This window comes from Coenobita brevimanus, chromosome 90 (genome assembly GCF_032717465.1).
Source record: "Coenobita brevimanus isolate Jiangsu-jjx chromosome 90, ASM3271746v2, whole genome shotgun sequence".
Classification (NCBI taxonomy): domain Eukaryota; kingdom Metazoa; phylum Arthropoda; class Malacostraca; order Decapoda; family Coenobitidae; genus Coenobita; species Coenobita brevimanus.
Genome location: NC_137043.1, coordinates 29,105,438 through 29,123,612, shown reverse-complemented (window position 1 = coordinate 29,123,612; position 18,175 = coordinate 29,105,438). Strand labels below are relative to the sequence as shown.

The following is an 18,175-nucleotide window of genomic DNA, read 5'->3' as shown; positions in this document are numbered from 1 at the left end:
ACTGGAGCACAATAATTACCCACTAAACCACCAGGCGCCAAAATTTGGTTATATGGTTACCACCCAGCATAGTAAATGACTTCCTGGTTTACAGGAAACCATTTGGCTTGTCACTTTATATATATATATATATATATATATATGGAGCCTCTGTGGTACAGTGGTAAAGTGTGCGTTTTCGTACACTGAAGAACAAGGGTTCGCGCCCCGCCAGGGTAATAAACTTTCGGAGCGTCCTTCATGCCACATAATGCATTGGCGGACACAAGGGATGCTGTGGCTGAACCAGTGTCACTTATAAAGTATGTTTGCATCAAGTCGGCTTGTGCGGGCCAAGTACACTTGGTTCACAGACTACACACACATCCAAAGCCACTCCAGCACAACAATTACACTTACAAGAACTTCTCACCTTACATACAGTCTCTACCAGACAGCCTAAGCCACTTGGTAGAGATACATTGGCTGTATTGTCCCCACTTCGGTCGGGATTGGCTGGTCCTGCAGTGGACACTCAAACAGCTGATGACATGACACACATACATATATATATATATATATATATATATACACACCGAGGATGAGATGGGGTGGAGAGGTATATGAGAGAGGGGGGTGTGAGTTCGGAGCAGCGCAGTGAAATGGCGGGGGACAGGGCGACTTGGAGGCGATTTGTTTGTGGCCACCCCAAACAGGATTGAGGCGTCTGGCAATAGATAGATAGATAGATTATATATATATATATATATTATATATAAAATCTTAGTTATATATTTCACTTTCAGGACTTACAGCTCTTAGGCTTGCAGTGGAAAAGGGTTTGAAGAGAATAGTGAAAGATCTCCTGACAGCTGGTGCTGATGTCGACAAAGCTGATAATGAAGGTAGGGAGGAAAGAGAGAGAGAGAGAGAGAGAGAATCATAGTGGGAAGTGCTATGAAAGTTTCAAAATAAAACTGATAACTGAGTATACATACTGCACATAGGTGTGTGTGTGTGTGTGCTCACATTATTATATGGCTGTAAGGCTTTGGTATGGCATGAGTGTGAGAACTCAAGACAGCTGTGGAAATAGGACACTTACGGAATGGTGCTGGATTGCACCGAGCAAACAGGACAAGAAACACAGCGATTCTCATGAAAACTGTGCAGCAAAAATGTCTCCTGAAACATGATTAGATGTGAGTATACTTACTGTAGTTGCCAAGATATTATGGTGAGATTAAAGTGAATGGATATAAACAAGGTGGTTGAATGGCTACATGTGAGTTTGTTTGTAAGTGGGAGGGGGTGTGGTAGGCCATAATGAAGGTACTGTAGATGAATATGGTACTGTATATGAGTGTGAGAATGCAAGGTATGGAATCTGATGAAGCTAAGAAATGAGAGTGGATCGATTAAAAGTGGATGATGTATGAGTGGGGAAGCACATTACAAAGAATCCTGACACTCATTTTTTTAACTTGGCAGTTGACAAAATCACTGTCTGACAAGTGTATGTTAAGTGCATCTGTTATAAAAAAAAAAAAAAAAAAAAAAAAAAAAAAAAAAAAAAAATGCAAATGGTTATGCTTGAGATGGAGCCAGAATTCTGAAGGCTTGAATGATATTTGGCTCATTTCACCAGGAATGCTGTAGATAAGTTGCCCACTTTTATTATTTTTTATTCATTGTTCTAGGTCCTACCTCATCATGTCTCTTGGATTTAAGTAATAACTGAGGTGATGATGTTTTTTTTTTTTTTTTTTTTTTTTTTTTTTGTGTCCAACTCTGGGCAAAGGCTTCAGGGCCTATATCTCGGGGGCAGTAGCCTATCCCAAGGCCCAGTACCAGTAGTCCTCCTACACCTCCACATGTCACCACTTCGGTGCTAATACCCACCGCCCATATTGAATATATGCTAGGGCTGTCTCATACAGGACTGGTGTATTGGTATTAGTGGGGGTACTTTTATGACATGTCGGCGGGTCATCTGGTAGATCAGGAAAGTCTGCTTCTATGAAATTCAAATCCTTAAACTGTTCCCTGCCCCAGCCAGGATCCGAACCTGGGTCCATCAGGACTGCAGGCCGCCTCTCTACCGATTCAGCCACCGCCTCCCCCGAATAAAAGTTGTACAATACAAACATCAAAATGTGCTTTGGACTGTTTTTTCCATAAATGATGTCCTGTCATTATTATTGTGCTTGAGTTGGAGCTAGCCTGGTGCCTAGATAATACTGAACAGAGGCTGAGTAGTATGGGGCAGGCCTGCACCTCAGGCACTGCAACTTGCCCAGATTCCATTGTTAATTTCCTTCCTTTAGTGAAAGGTGATGTGAAAGATGCATTAGCAGTAGCTCCCCTTCCACTCTCCTCTCTATAAGGGGTATAAAGTCAAGCTCTAGACAACCCACTGTCTTCTCATTTGCCACAATGAAACCTGCTCCAGCACTTCCTCCAGGACTCCTTTGTCTGCCACTTTAGTCATCTCACCTGTAAGTTTCTCTCTCATAGCTGTGATCATCATCACATCTGTGCGACAGATGTTTTCCAGATACAAGCAGACTATACTGTGAGATGTTCTTTTAATGCCCTGGGTCATGTGGGGTAAGTATGAAGCTCCAAGATCCTCTCATAGGAAGGCAGAGACAACCGTTCAGTAGAGGTGTTCATATCCAGCACCTGTTCAAGCAGCCCACCCCCAACAGTCATTCCCAAGGAGTTGTCAGCGAGCAACCAAAAAGAAAACCTGAGGCGAAAACACATATAAAAGGACAGCATTAATGAAAGGATGTTTGGAATTTCAAGATTTGTGCCTGACTTAGTTGAAGGCTTTTTAAAGCTTCTGGTGCAGTATAAAACTTTCACTGAAATTCCAAATGAAGGATGGTATGGAAAACTCACCGTGGAGCATCCCTCATGGAAGCCATACTGACAGTCAGTAAGAGGGTTATGAGAGGAAAGATGCTTCAAAATTCCCCAGTTCAGGATACTCAAAATACTTGAAAAAAAAGAAATTACGGCAATTAACAAGTGCTTAGAGGGTTAAGAATGATCATCCCTGAGGGAGAGTTGCTGCTAAAGAGTAAAGTATCAGTAAGGAGGAAAGCTGGAGACAGAGCAAAAAACGAAGATTTTTCCAGGAAGGGTCTCAGCATATAAACAAGCTTGAAAACAACAGGCTGGATAAACACCATCAGGACCAAATGCCACCTTACCTCTGCCATGGATGTTGAATGGCAATTATGAATTCACTCATTTATTTTTGTTTTGATGTATCTCATAATGCTGTTTTCAGTTCCAGTGAAATCTGGTGGATAAGTGGGCAGTGGATCAAGGCTGCGTTTATTAAATTTTCAGGTGGTTCCACGTTTGGATGCACTAATAAATGCCAATAATAAATTTTATTGGCACTGGGGGAGGTAACTGCTCTCTGAGACTGTGTAACAAAGCAGACTAAGATTGTAGAATTAGCCTAAATGACTGTGAGAGCATAAAAATATTCATCATGTAAGAAAGAGGAACTGCAGCAGTAAATCATGAGTTTTGTTGGTGTTGACAGAGTAGGCACTCTCTGAGTGCTTTATACTGTAGCTACTACTGTACTGATGCCAGAAAATGCAGAAAGCACATCTTTTGAGAAAGTTTTGACATCTGGCTCGGAAGGGTTAGAAAAGAGCATATGGAGGAACAGCACTGGATTTATTAACGGTGTGCCAGCTGAAGTAGACGAGAATGGTAGTGCTTTGGTGGACATCAGTGCTGGTAAGAGGTTGGCAATAGCCAACACCTACTTTCGGCATAAGATGATCCACTGGTATACATGGAGAGTAATGAGGAGAATGGATGGTGAACTTGTTGAACGAAAGGCAATGATAGACTACGTGTGTGTGGATGAGCAAATGAGAAGACAAGTGTTGGATGCAAGAGTGTGGAGAGGTGGGGGAATGGAGTCTTGGACCATCACCTAGTGATGGCCAAGGTAAAGGTGCAAAGAAGACGGTTGAGGAGACGAAGGGGATGACAGGAGGAAACAGCTCCTGTGAGAAGAGTGGAGATTTTGCAAGATAGTGAGAAAGTAGCAGAGTATAAAAGCATAGTGGAAGAAAGATTGGGAAGGTATGAGCTACAGCAGATGGAAGGGGTGGAAGACGTATGTAAGATATTTACGGAAGAGATAGGCGCAGCGTGTGAGGTGGTTGTGAAGTAAGGAGGAGATGCAAGGGTGTGCAAGGGACAGCATGGTGGAATGATGAGGTGAAACGAGCTGTGGAACAAAAGAAGAAGGCATATAGTGAATGGTTAGCGAGTAGAGGTAGGGGAGAAGATGAGAGAGAGAAGAGAGAGGTATATGTAAGCAGGAGAAGGGAGGTGAAGAGACTGGTGAAGAAGAGTAAGAAGAAAGTGGATGAAGAGCCTGGGAGAAATCTGAGTGTGAAATGGAGGGAGAATAAGAAATTGTTTTGGAAGGAGGTAAAGAAAGTAAGGCAGTGTGAAAGAGGAAGTAGTAGGGGAGTGAAAGATAGAAATAATAGATTGTTGGTGGAGAAGAAAGAGAAATTGAGGAGATGGAAGGAGCACTTTGAGGATTTGTTGAATGTAGAGAGTGGCAGCAGTGCGAGTATAAGTGGCTGGGGAATGGCTGGGAGAAGGAGAGATGAGAGGAGGGAGAAAGAGATCAGTAGGGCAAAAGTAGTGGAAGCAATAAAGAAGATCAAGTTGGGAAAGACCCCAGGAATTGATGGAGTGTGTGGTAAAATGCTGAGGTGTGGGGGTGAGATTGTTGTGGAGTCGATATGGAAGTTGTGTAGATTGGCTTGGGAAGAGGGAAGGGTTCCAGAGGACTGGAAATCAGGTATAATTGTTCCTTTATACAAAGGAAAGGGGGAGAGAGAAGTATGTGGTAACCACAGGGGTATTTGCCTTCTTAGTGTGACTGGTAAAATAAATGGTAGAATACTCATTGATAGGGTTAGGCATATGACAGAGGGGCTAGTTGGAGAAGAACAAGGGGGATTTAGGAAGGGAAAAGGGTTTGTAGATCAGATATTTGTTCTAAGATGTTTAGTGGAGAAATATCTAGAGAAGGGAAAGAAAGTGTATGCTGCCTTCATGGACTTGGAGAAAGCTTATGACAGAATAGATAGGCAAGGTATGTGGAAGGTATTAAGGATATATGGAGTGGAGGGGAAATTGTTGAGTGCTGTGAAGAGTATGTACGAAGGAGCTAGGGCTACGGTGCGAGTGGATGGTGAGCTGAGTGAGTTCTTTGATCTCAATGTGGGACTGAAACAGGGTTATGTGATGTCTCCATGGCTGTTTAATATATACATGGATGGGGTTGTAAAGAAGGTGCAAGGTAGGGCAGTGGATGTGGGGGTGGCTCTAATGAATGAGGGTGAGATTTGGAAGCTTCCGGTTTAGCTGTTTGCTGATGATACAGTATTGTTGAGTGAAGATGAATGGGGGTTGCAAGGTATGGTGAATGAATTTGGGACAGTGTGTAGGAGGAGGAAACTGAACGTTAATGTAAACAAAAGTAAAGTTATGGTGTTTGAGAGGAATGAAGTCACAGAATGTACAGCGAGGTTGGATGGTGAGGATATGGAGAATGTGAGTGCATTCAAGTACTTGGGTAGTGTGATGAGTAAGGATGGAACTTTGGGGGATGAAGCACGTGAAAGGGTACAACAGGGAAGGAAGGTTGTTGGTTCACTGAAAGCAGTGATGAGAAATAGGGAGGTGAGTATGGAAGTTAAGAAGTCACTGCATGATAGTATTGTGATCCCTACCCTGACGTATGGAAGCGAGGCATGGACCTTGCAAGAGGGGAACAAGTCAAGAGTGAGAGCAGTGGAAATGAGCTACTTGAGAGGAGCATGTGGAGTGACATGGAGGGACAGGTTGACAAATGAAGAGGTGAAGGAACGTTGTGGGGTGGATGTGGATGTGGTTGAGAAGATTAGGAGAAATACACTAAGGTGGTTTGGACATGTGGAGAGAATGGAGAATGAAAGACTGACTAAAAGGGTGTATGTAGGTGAGGTGGAGGGAGGGAGAGGGAGGGGTAGATCGAGGATGAGGTGGAGGGATGGAGTTGAGAGGTATATGAGGGAGGAGGGGGGTTAGTTGGGGGGAGGATAGTCAAATGGTGAGTGACAGAGCGACTTGGAGGCGTTTTGTCTGCGGCCACCCTTTGCAGGATTAGGGTGTCAGGCTATAGATAGAGAGATAGACAGAAATTTAAAGAAGAATCTAACTTGACTCCCTTGAGTTTAATTTTATCAGATGGCCATAGCAAAGAAAAGAGAGAAGTACTGAAGGAAAGTACAGTAGGAAAGCTTTTTGGCAAGATGCTAAGAAACCACATAAAGGACAAGTGACTGCCCTTATGTCAAATGATTGTTTTACAGTTGGTATGTCCTTCCTGCTCTTATGAGTTGGAAACCTGGAGTCTGACAAATTGTTGGAATGAAAGCTTCGGAATGCTCAGAGAAGAAAAAAAAGGATTATGCTGGGCATCACAAGGAAGGATAAAAGTAGAGCTGTACTGATAAAGGAATAGATGACAGTAAGGCATATACCAGTAATTACTATGGTAAAAGGGTGAAAACAGATGTTAGCAGGCCATGTCCTTAACAGAACAGATAACAAAGAAACAGCCATGATAACCAAGTATCAACCCAGAGATGGAGTGAGAGGAAAAGGCAGAGAAACAAGATGGCGAGATGAGACTTGGAGATCAGTTGGGATGGAATAGAATAAATTAACAACCAATAGGTCAGAGTGGAGAAACAAAGGAAAGGCCATCGTCCTGCAGTGAAATGACTATAGCTGATGATGATGATGATGATGATATGAGTTACCATTTCTTTAACAGGGAAAACAAATTGGTTCATACAAAACTGTGAATTAATAAAATTACTAGTATGAATCTCTACAGGTTGGACTTCTTTGATGGCTGCAGCAAAGAAGGGACATTTTGAAGTGACTCAACTTTTGCTAGAGGCAGGAGCAGACCCCAATGCTCAGAACTTAGCAGGTACTGTACTATGAACATTATTTTTAAAGTTTGGATTCTATTCTATGCAAAACCAACAGAATGGATGCTGATTTGATACAGCATTAAGGAAGAACTTTGTAATATAACAGTAAATTAAGCTTTTGACTGCATCACTTATGTGAAGTAACAGCGGTCAATTTCCCGTTTGTCAATACTGTCTTTGCTAACAATCACATTCAGACCTTAACCAGATACTTTACACTAGTTTTGCTGAATACACAGAGCAACATTACTAAGTTGGTGTTTTTGGTTTGAAGCCAAAATTCTAAGAATGGAATCTATACATATACAGTATATTATACATAAATATATGTATATATATATATATATATATATATACATACATACATACATACATACAGTAAGCCCCCGTTTTTGGCGATCCAATTAGTCTGGCGAAACTACCGCCAAATGCGAATTTCGCTAAACGCGAGTTCTTTTTACCATATAAATTGCCTATAAAGTGCCTCAATCAGTCTTTGGTCATTGCCAAAGTCCCCCTTTTGACCCCTAAAACACCATCTTTCGAGCTGAAATAAAATCTTTTGCCTTCACATATTAATACACATGTAGAAAACAGACCAATAAACAATAAATAAAGCTAATAAGACATGATATAAAGGTTGTAACTAACCGTAAATAGAGTGAAGATAGGCTTGCTTGGCTGGGGACGTCGGAGTGGCAGTGGGGGCAGCTTAGTTGCTACCACCACTTTCCTCATCACTCTCCCCCTCCTCCCCCAAAACCCCCTTAGCAACCATTTGTCTCGCTTGATCATCCACTTCATTGAAGCCAGAAAAGTCAGCATCCAGCTTAAAGAGGGCAGCGAAGCTTGGCTGGGGAGGTTGGGGAGGTTGGGATGGCTGGGGAGGTTGCGGCTGTTCTTGTGGCTGTTCTTGTGGCTGCTTTTGGGGCTGTTCTTGTGGCACATCGAGTGGGGGGGACCGCCAGGGGACCGCCAAGTTTGAATTCAAATCGCCAAGCGCGCATTCAGTGGTCTGTGGCCACCCTACCGCCAAAAGTGAGTTTTGCCAAGTTGAAATTCGCCAAACGCGGGGGCTTACTGTATATACAGCAGTAGGTGGTGGTGACCATCATCCACTCACTTAATGTAGTGCTGCCTACTTCTTCCTTAGCCTTTATCATTCTTTTTCTGTGCCTGCCCTCCTGTCTTCCTATTTCTCCCATCTTTCCTGTCACTTTTTATTGCTTTTCTTTCCTTTGCAGGTGGCTTTACATTGAGTGACAAGTCAAATGGTTTCCTGTAAGCCAAGAAACCATTTACAACACTGGGTGGTAACCATATAACCAAACCATATGTGGTCCCTACGTGTCAACAAGTGGGTTGGTGAAGGCAGGAGTGCACTGGGGGGGGGGGGCTCCTTAGCTCTCTGGGTCCTTTAAAAATTTATATATATTTATTTCGATAACAGCAAAACATGAAAAATTGGCAAGTACAAACAAAGAGTAACACATGAGCCAGCAGCTCTCTGACTCTAAACCTGCATATGACCTCCCAGTAATTATTGGATTACCTGACCTCACCTCACTATGGGCCCCCCCCTTAGAAAATTCCTGGGTGCGCCCCTGGGTGAGGGTTAGAGCTCCTCCCCATAAAACAAATAACTCAAAGTCAAATGGCCACCCCTTGCGGGATTATGGCGTCTGGCAATATATACAGTATATATATATGAGACAGCTTCATATTTTTCAGGTAATGGAACAACATACAGTACTCTCTCTCTCCAGTATGCAATTAAAGGTCTGTTGATGTGTAGCTGTAGACAAAAGGGGATGACAATTACAACCACAGGCTTGCAATTACAATGGTTCTTCCTTGTGTTTGTTTACATATAAATATTACTGTGCATCTCAGAGAACTTTTAATACATAGCATAAGAATGTTGGTATGTAAAAGGCATTTCCCTAACATTTGTTACAGTGAAGTAGGATAAAAGCAATAATAATGGCTTCAACTGTCAAAAGGGGGATTATGGCTTTGAGGCTTGGAGCAAATATCTCAATAACATGTAAAGATATTACCATACTTCTATACTAAAGAATTTCCATTACACAGCACATATTGAGACTGAAGTGCCACTGTATAGGCAACTGCAATGTAGACTGCTTGAATCTAAAACCCACCGTTTTCCCAAAGGTTGGACAAGCCTCATGGCTGCAGCAAAGTTTGGGCATCTGAATGTGACAGAACTGCTGATTCCAAAGGTTACCAGTGCCGACACCAGAGACCACAATGGTAAAAGAAACAGTAGTCCAGTACTGTAATAAATAAACAGACTGAAAATTATATCCAGTGATCCCTTAGTTATTGTGCACTTGATTATAGTGGTTCTCGTTATCACTGCTAGTTGAAAATCTGCATTTCTTGTTACCACACATTTTTTGGCAAAAAAAACTTTGTTATCGTGCACCTGTGCTGGTTTCTGCCAACAATGATGGTGCAAAATTTGTGACTTCTGATGGCTTTGTGGGATTCCATGATGAGGCCCTATTCAAGGAGTTAATTTCAGGTGGTGAAGAGCACTAACTTCCTACCCCCTAGTCTCCGAACCCCTAACAGCAAGCCAATCTCTGATTTCCATATGGTATGCGTTTCTTCCTTATTGTGCTCTTTTCATAATTTTGTTAGCCCAACCATGCCTGTGTGTGTTTCTGATACTTACCATAACAGTAATATGTGTGTATTTACTGGGTCTAAATTATTGTATAAGGAATTATTTGGACTTTTAAGTGGGGTGCTCAGTACCAGTTAGGATAAATCCCATAAGTTCTTTGTTTTTGTTATCATGCAGTTTTGTCATCATGCATTAAGCACAGTACCAGTTGTGCACAATAACCAAGGGATCACTGTACATACATTAATTGATCAAAGTGTGATTTTTTTTTTTCCTTAGTATACTGTATTTGTATTTCTTTACATATTTATTAGACAAAAACTTCGTTATGTATACAGGGTTACCCCGGTTTTACGATGGGATGCGTTAAGAAAACCCCCATCGCTAGGCGGGGTTTCAAATAGCGGGGTAGATTTAATGTGTATGGAGGTGCATTTTTGAGCCTAGGGATCCCTTCCCAACAAAGTCCTAAACCCACCCAAATGAGTCCAAAAACACGTTTATAGCCAGTCTGAAAATGACCTAACAGCTTTAAAAGAAGCTAACCTAAGCCTAAAACCTGTTAATAACTCACCAAAACCAACAAATAATATCTGAAAATCATAAAAAATGTCAGAAAATATCAAACAGCTCTCATCACTTTTAAGTCCATGTCTGGTCCAGGTCGTCATCCTTGTTATCCCCCTCTAAAACTAGAGGACATGTGAAGCATCCTAGCACTCACTCATCCTCCTCAAAGCCCTCAAACCACATCTCTGGAGGAGGGCCTGAGGGAGGAAAGGCTGGCGAGGTGGGGTGATGGTAGCAGGAGACTGATGTGATGGCTCAGGGGGTGGTGATGAAGTCCAATGCGATGACTGATGAGGTGGCAATGAGGTGCGATGCGATGACTGACGAGGTGGTGAGGGAGACCAATGTGATGACTCATGTGGTAGTGAGGGAGACTGATGTGGTGGCGTGGTAGACAAAGGCTGAAGTGGTGTCGGGGTTGGAGACCGAGGCTGGGGCGAGGGAGGTAGCGATGGAATGGGGCAGTGCACCAGTGGAGACTTGGGTGACATGGAGACTGGGATCTGCTGGACTTGAGGTCCAGCACCAGGGGCTGAGTATATCGTCCTCGGCAGGAGGAGGCCTTGGGAGTTTCTCTGCTTGTGGAGGGCTGGGGAGATTGTCAGCTGGCGGAGGACTGACGAGATCCTCTTCAGGGCAGTGGTGTGGTGGGGTCTTGCTTAAAGAGTGACGTGATTGTTGTTTGCCTGGCCGCTTCCTTCTTCTTGTCCAACATCACTCATCACTCTGCACACCTTCATGCCCTCCTCCAGACGATCAGCTCCATCCCTGCTTCATCCTGGGAAAGGGTCATTCATTCTCATCAAGGAGATGGCTTCATCAGTGTGGGCCACCATCTCCTTTAGAATCTTCATGTTTAGGGCTCATACCTCTGGGACGACTTCCTCCTGTGCCTCCTAGTGGGCTCGTTGGATCTCCATGTTGATGAGCTCCTCATTACTCAGCTCCTTCCTGTGGCTGTCCAAGACTTCCTCCATGTCCTCCTCATCCACCTCACCAAATCACACCTTGTGTGACAGCTGTACATTGTCCTACTGCACCTGTTCCATCAGCAGTGCTCGCATGCCCTCGGAGAAGCCAGTGAACAAGTGAACACACTCCGGCCACAGCTTGCACCAGACATTGTTCACGGAGGCCAGGCTGACCTCCATCCAGGCACCCATGATGTTCTCGATGGCATGCCTGATATTGTACCCCTGCCAGAATGACTGCAATGTTGTGCAGTCGTTGCTGTTACACACCCTTGCCAGCTGTTGCAGTTTGCCAGAGGTAATAGGCCTTGAAGGTGGTGATCGCCCCCTGGTCCACAAGCTGCAAGAATGATGTGGTGTTGCGGGACACGAATACCACTTCAATGTTGCTGGCTCAGTCTTTCATCGAAGGAGGGTAGCTAGGCACGTTGTCTACCACAAGAGGAATCGATTAGCTAGGTTTTCCCTGGAGGCATACTTTTTCAGGACACGAGAGATCATCATCATCATCATCATCTGGACCTCCTTTCCCACCCTTAGGCAGGGTGAGGAGTAGCGATGTAGAGACAGCCCAAATTTGCCCAATCCAATGGGCCATGCTTCCATTCACTCATTATTCAAGCCCCCAGAATCCTAGCTCTATCAAGATATGCCAAAAACATTCACCTCACATAAACGTATCCGATATAGTCAATCCAGATGCTGCCACGTTAAAAAGGGGTGTCAAATCCCTGATCATGCACTTCTCACAATATTCATCCAGCCACCTCGATCTCGTCAGTTCCCTAGCCTCACTGACTTCCAAACCCCTCTTCCTTAAACACTCTCCCACCATATCTCTCCACCTTCTCCTTAGTCTACCTTACCTCCTCCTTCCTCCAAATTCACTCAGATATACCTTTTTTCACCACTCTATTGGTATCCAATCCCTCCACATGACCATACCATCACAGTACACTTTCTTCAATTCTGGTGTCCACCGACTTCCTCACTCCACATCTTTCATGAATCACATTACTGTATTTTGTATCCTATCCACCCTCTGTACTCCACATACATTCCTCAGCAGTCCCATCTCCACTGCTCTTACTCTTGACTTTTCATTTTCATGACACACCATAGTCTTACTTTTATTTATTTTTTTTTTTTATGCAAGGAAGAAGGAACCAAAGGCTAGGAGCCCGCAAACAGTTCCTTCTAAGAAAAAAACAAAAAACAGAAGAGGGCCAAATTCAAGATCATTTCATTTTGAGATGCTTGGACACACTACGTTTGAAAGACTGGAGACCATAGGAAGTAGGAAATACAGACAGAGGGAGACAGTTCCAGAGTTGACTTGTTGCATAAATGAAGGACTGGGAGTAATAGTTAACTCTTACACTAGAGAGCTGGACAGAAAAGGGATGAGAGTTTGTTGCTCGACAGGTGCTACACACCTGTCGTAGAGGTGGAGGGCTGCAACCAGAAAGTTCAGACGAACAGTGACCACTGAAGTGGCAACAGAAAAGAGATAAAGATGCAACAGTGCGGCAAAGTCACAGAGGTTGAAGGGAGCCGGTAAGAGGAGAAGAGTTAATGAGATGAAAAGCCTTTGACTCCAACGTATTGAGAAAGCTGTGTGTGGGGAGCCTCCCAACACATGAAAGTTGTACTCTACACAGGAGCAAACAAAACCCGTGTATAAAGTCAACAATTGTGCAGAGGTAAAGATGGTATGGAGTCAGCTTAGCACACCTAATCTCTTGGAAGCAGATTTTACAAGAGATGCAATATGATCTTTCCAAGATAAGTCTCAAGTGAATGAAACCCCAAGCATGTTCAAGGATGATGCAGGATTGAGCTGGATATTATTAAACATTAGTGGGTACTCCTGTGGAATAGTTTGTCGGGTTGACAGGTGTAAAAACTGAGTCTCTGATGCATTAAAAACAACAAGATTACTGTATTTTTACCCCAGTCAGAGATACTGCTCTTTCCCTTCTCCCTTCCACCCTCCACAAATACTTGTGTACAGTATTCCTATTCCTATGTAATAATAGCTCCAAGTTTATCTTCTTACTTTTATGATGATCACCATTTATCAGGATGGACTCCTCTTAAAGCTGCAGTCCAAAAAGGTCACAAGAAAGTTGTGAAGAAGTTATTAGACACTGGAGCTGACTGCAATGCTGCTGATAATGAGGGTAAGAGTATTTTGCCCATAAATGATGTTTTAAGTTATTGTTTGTCCAGTTAAGGATAAATTTACTTATAATATGAAAGTATCTTAAACAGTTTTATGTATCATCTGATACACTGTATTGTATAATGATTATAGAACTAACTCAGAATATCTCATGTACTGACTTGTATTTATCTTCACTACATGATTTTGATTACTGCTTCTGTGTATCTTTACTACCTGTTTTTAATAACTGTTAATGTAATAATTTTACATGTTTCTAATGCTTCAGGCTGGACACCTATAATGTCTGCAGCCCAAAGTGGTGACCCACTTCTTGTAAAAATGCTACTAGATGGAGGTGCCAATCTCAATGCCAAAAATAACAAAGGTTGGTTATCAAATAATTAACTGGTGTTGCATTTTCCAGTCAGTTTCCACAAGGTTACCTAACCATAACCTTTCCCTCCTCACCACACTCATATGGTTAAATCAAACCCAGAAAGATTGACTTCCATGCCATAGTGAAAATTACAAGTGCCCGAGATTTAACTTCCTGTGTGTCTACAGAAAACAACTGTAGGCAGAAAATGTATGCTTGCAAATGCATTAAAAAAAAAAAAAAAATCATATGTTCTTATTCAAGTGTTATTTATAATGTTATCAGATACTGTACTAAGAACATGTTTGGCTTGATTTTTCACCCTGTATATGTGGTGCCCATTAAACACCTTGCAAATCTCTGCAGGCAGAATTCAATCCTTAATTGTGGCCAGGCATCCTTTACAGTAATGGTGGTAGAAAATGTAGCATCTGTCTTACATTTTATATATATAAAATTATGATAATTCAGAATAAGTAATGGAAACTGAAAGTTAAACATCTGAAATGATAAAATGTCAAACTTTTTCATATTACAGGATCTAAAGCATTTGCAATAGCCACAGAGCTTGGTCGAGAAGATGTCGTGGAGTTTCTTATGAAAAACTATCCTGACTTTGACTTGAATTCAGCAAACAACAATGGTATGTAAAATTTATTATTTTTCCAAAATGATATATTCTGTGCATAAATGTAAAAAGGTCAATTTACATAAACAAAAAAAATTCTTATATTCCCCCAACCCCACAGGAAACACCGCACTATTTGGTGCTGCTGAAAAGGGTCATACAGAACTGGTATACATGCTCACAGAAGTCTCTGGGGTTGATGTTAATCATGCAAATACTGCTGGTAAGTAAAGCTATACTTAGTAAACAATACTGTACTGTTCATACAGAATGTTTTACTGAAGCTGCCCTACTTGACTCCCAATCTGTATATACATGCTCCAAGTTGGTCATCTTTCTCATTAGCTGAGAAGGCATGATTTCCAGAAGAAGCTTTTGCTGATGTAGGAGAAAGTGGTTTGGTCAGGCCAAAGCATTGTCCCCTACTGTATGTATGTAGAAATTACCAGTCTGAAATGGGCTGCTTGCTACATTTAACATTCTTGCTCTTCCATTAAAATGTCGCAGGCTTAGCACACCAGTGCCATCATTTAGTGATGAATGAAGAATTTCAGTTCATGAAGAATAATGGCCTGTGCTTGGTAGCAAGCTCACCTGAACATGCTGTACAGCTAAAAAATTATGTGTGATGACTTGAGTCAGCTGCCAGATGGATAATGTCTGACATACAATACTGACAGATGATCTACGGTATAATTTTAGTCAGGTTTTCTTGATTTAGCACTGAAGTCATAAGTATATAACTCCTGCAGGTGAATAAAAATCCCATTTTAGTGCATACAGACAGTAAATACTGGGAAGTAAAGTGTCTGGTTTCACAGTGTAGCCATTACTTCAAGAGAATCCCTCCATCCATTCATCATCCAATCCTATGTTGCCCTAAGAGGAGTGTAGGAGCCCAGGGCTAGGCAAGCTGGTCTTGACATTTAAGATGAGTGACCAGCCTCACTCATCCCCTAGTGGCATTAAGTAAGCAATAAACCCCAACCATCCCTTGGATATAAACCTATACAGGCTCAATCCAATTGGAGCACCTTAATTACCCACTAAACCACGAGGTGCCATAATTTGGTTATATGGTTACCACCCAGTGTAGTAAATGGTTTCCTAGTGTACAGGAAACCATTTGGCTTGTCACTCAGTGTAGAGTCACCCATAGGCAGAAGAAAGAGGAAATACAGTAATCCCTCTAATATCCAAACGCCCAATATCTGAACATACCCACTAACCGGACATAATCGTCCTGGGATCCAATATTCTCAAAATGGGCCAAAAACCGCAAAAAATTCGAAAAAAATCTAACTTTTTTCCCACCCGTAATTTGAAATTGCCGCCTGGTGCCAAACAGCTGTTACACCATGGTCCCTTCACCCCTTCCTTCCTCCCCCCTCCCCCCTTCCCTGTCAGGGTTGCCATTTGGTATTTTTCATTACCAAGCGTGGGCCAATTTGGTAATGAAAAATTCGTTTGGTAATGAATCAGAATAATGCATTACCAAATGGATTTTTCACATGTATGAGGATACACAGGATGGAGATGGTGGATTGTTTGCTCTCTCTGATTAATATGTTACCCTACATAGCGTGAAAATAATCAACATGGTGTTAATTAGAAGGAGAGTGATTACATGTATTTCCACTTGTATATATAATTAGTGAAGAATAAATGCTAGTTTAACAAATTTGGTAATGAAAAGTTAAATTTGGTAATGAAAGTTGAGGAGATTGGTAATGTGGCCATTGCGATCTGGCAACTCTGTTACCCCGCCATCATCAACAGTCACAGGCTAACTCCAATTGAGAGCAGATGCTCATAGCAGTGCAAGCCACAGGTGCTTGTTTTTTGTGAATAAACAGTGACTAAACTGCAATACCTCGCCACTAGAACACACAGGAATTTACAGTGTTGTGCAGTGTTAAGAAATTAGAATTTAGAGTGCAGAGGATTAACTGTGGACTGCAAACTGGCGGTTCAAACCAGTCCAGGAGCCAGGGACTTGTAAGTACCCAGAATGTTTAATATTGTATAAACTCACCTCTAAAACCTCATGTTATGGTTCTTTTGCATTTATTTCAGTCTTTTATGTGCCTTATTGGTGTGATTTGGGTCTTAAATAGGTGCTATGCATGTCCAGAGGGAGTTGTATAGGTGTTTCTCTGAGTTAGGGTCCATAAGTACAAGTCCATAAGCTGGGGCCCAATATCCGGACAGGACCACTATCCGGACCTGCCTATGGCTCTATTACGTCGGATATTGGAGGGATTACTGTACTTCAACAGAAACGTGTGTAATTACGAGAACATGGAGTTTTGGTCCTGATTATAGCACTGACAGGTGCAAACATGCATGTTTATTGACTACATACCTGAAATATGGCATAACAATCATCAGGTATACTAATCAGCTAACATATCAGTCAACTGGTACAATGACTATTTTTCTAATAGAGTATTGTAATATATAAATCTCCTACATGAACAAATGAGAAACAGATTAAGTGAGGGGTGGGGTCAAGCCACTTCAAGTATGTCATTATACTTATTGCCATTCTTTTAATTAATTTCTGACACATTCAGACCAAGTGAGAGTAATTGTGGTCCATTTTTGTCAATTCATATCCAGTTTGGTCAACTCTCATTTAAGGTTGGTTCAGGGCCAGTCAGGTCACCAGCTCACCTGAACATGTGCTGTACAGCATATAGATTTATATCTTCAAGTTTCAGTGTCAATAACCACATTAAAAATTAATTTTGTGGTACCCATAGCAAACGGTATCATACACATTTAGTTTACATTAATGTTAGTAAGCTTTCTTTTGTTACTTTGTCATATTCTTATGGTATTCTTGGTACAATACAGGCTCTTCTGGGCATATCTTCCACTACAGCATTTTTATAGAATTTAAACATTGTTCGAGACATATTAGACAATCCATATCTGTTAAGAAATCTTACTATGCGATTTTTCAGGTACCATGGAACTGACATGACTATATATTCTGGTAACATATCTTAAAAGCTGAATATCAACAAATTTATATAGTAGTACTGTAACACAGATTTAAAAACTGTGTAAAGGATATTAATTAATGCCAGACATAAGGAGCTGTGTACAATATATGAACGATTATCTTCTGTCAACTGATTCTCACTGACAGACTTGCACTTTTATTGACAGGATGGACGCCACTTAAAACTGCTGCCAAGAATGGTCATAAGAAAATTGTTATGCGGTTGCTGGAGGCTGGGGCACTTGTGAATACAGTTGACAGGGAAGGTAACATAAACCTTAAATCACCCTATGACAATAATGGTATATTTTTTAATTTAGAAACTATTCACACAAGCGTGTCCACACACACACACACACACACACACACACGGACAGCCACAGCGAACGGACGTGTCTTAACTGCTCCCGGGCCAAGGCTCAGCCACCGCTGCAAACCTTAAGTAGTTTTCAGGAATTATGTTTGTCCTATCTCCATGGTCTTGTTTTCAGTTTAAAATACTGTAAGTTAATATAGACTACTAAAAATGAAAAGATTTATTGGCAAGAGTATACATGAATGTTTGTAGTATTTTCGGTAACAGCTGTTTTGGTACTGTATGTGTAACCAACCTCAATCATGGCCAAAAATGTAAACACTGAGGGACTCGAATTTCCAGGATTTGATAGAAATACTAATGTCATGGATCTGGTTAAAACACTGATTATGAAGATTAGTGAACTTGAAAAGAAAGTGGAGAATCTAGTGTTAAAAGATGTGTCTGAGAATACGG

General features: G+C 41.8%; 1 protein-coding gene across 3 annotated transcripts in view; it reads left to right on the top strand.

The window, feature by feature from the left end:
* LOC145411688 (uncharacterized) overlaps positions 1-18,175 on the top strand; it is a 171,749-nt gene that overhangs the window by 44,530 nt on the left and 109,044 nt on the right. For all 3 annotated transcript variants that reach the window (XM_080281698.1, XM_080281697.1, XM_080281699.1), the window contains exons 4-11: positions 786-884; positions 6,926-7,024; positions 9,204-9,302; positions 13,307-13,405; positions 13,676-13,774; positions 14,304-14,408; positions 14,515-14,616; positions 17,571-17,669. In XM_080281698.1, the coding sequence (XP_080137824.1) occupies positions 786-884; positions 6,926-7,024; positions 9,204-9,302; positions 13,307-13,405; positions 13,676-13,774; positions 14,304-14,408; positions 14,515-14,616; positions 17,571-17,669 (801 nt within the window). The remainder of the gene's footprint in view (positions 1-785; positions 885-6,925; positions 7,025-9,203; positions 9,303-13,306; positions 13,406-13,675; positions 13,775-14,303; positions 14,409-14,514; positions 14,617-17,570; positions 17,670-18,175) is intronic.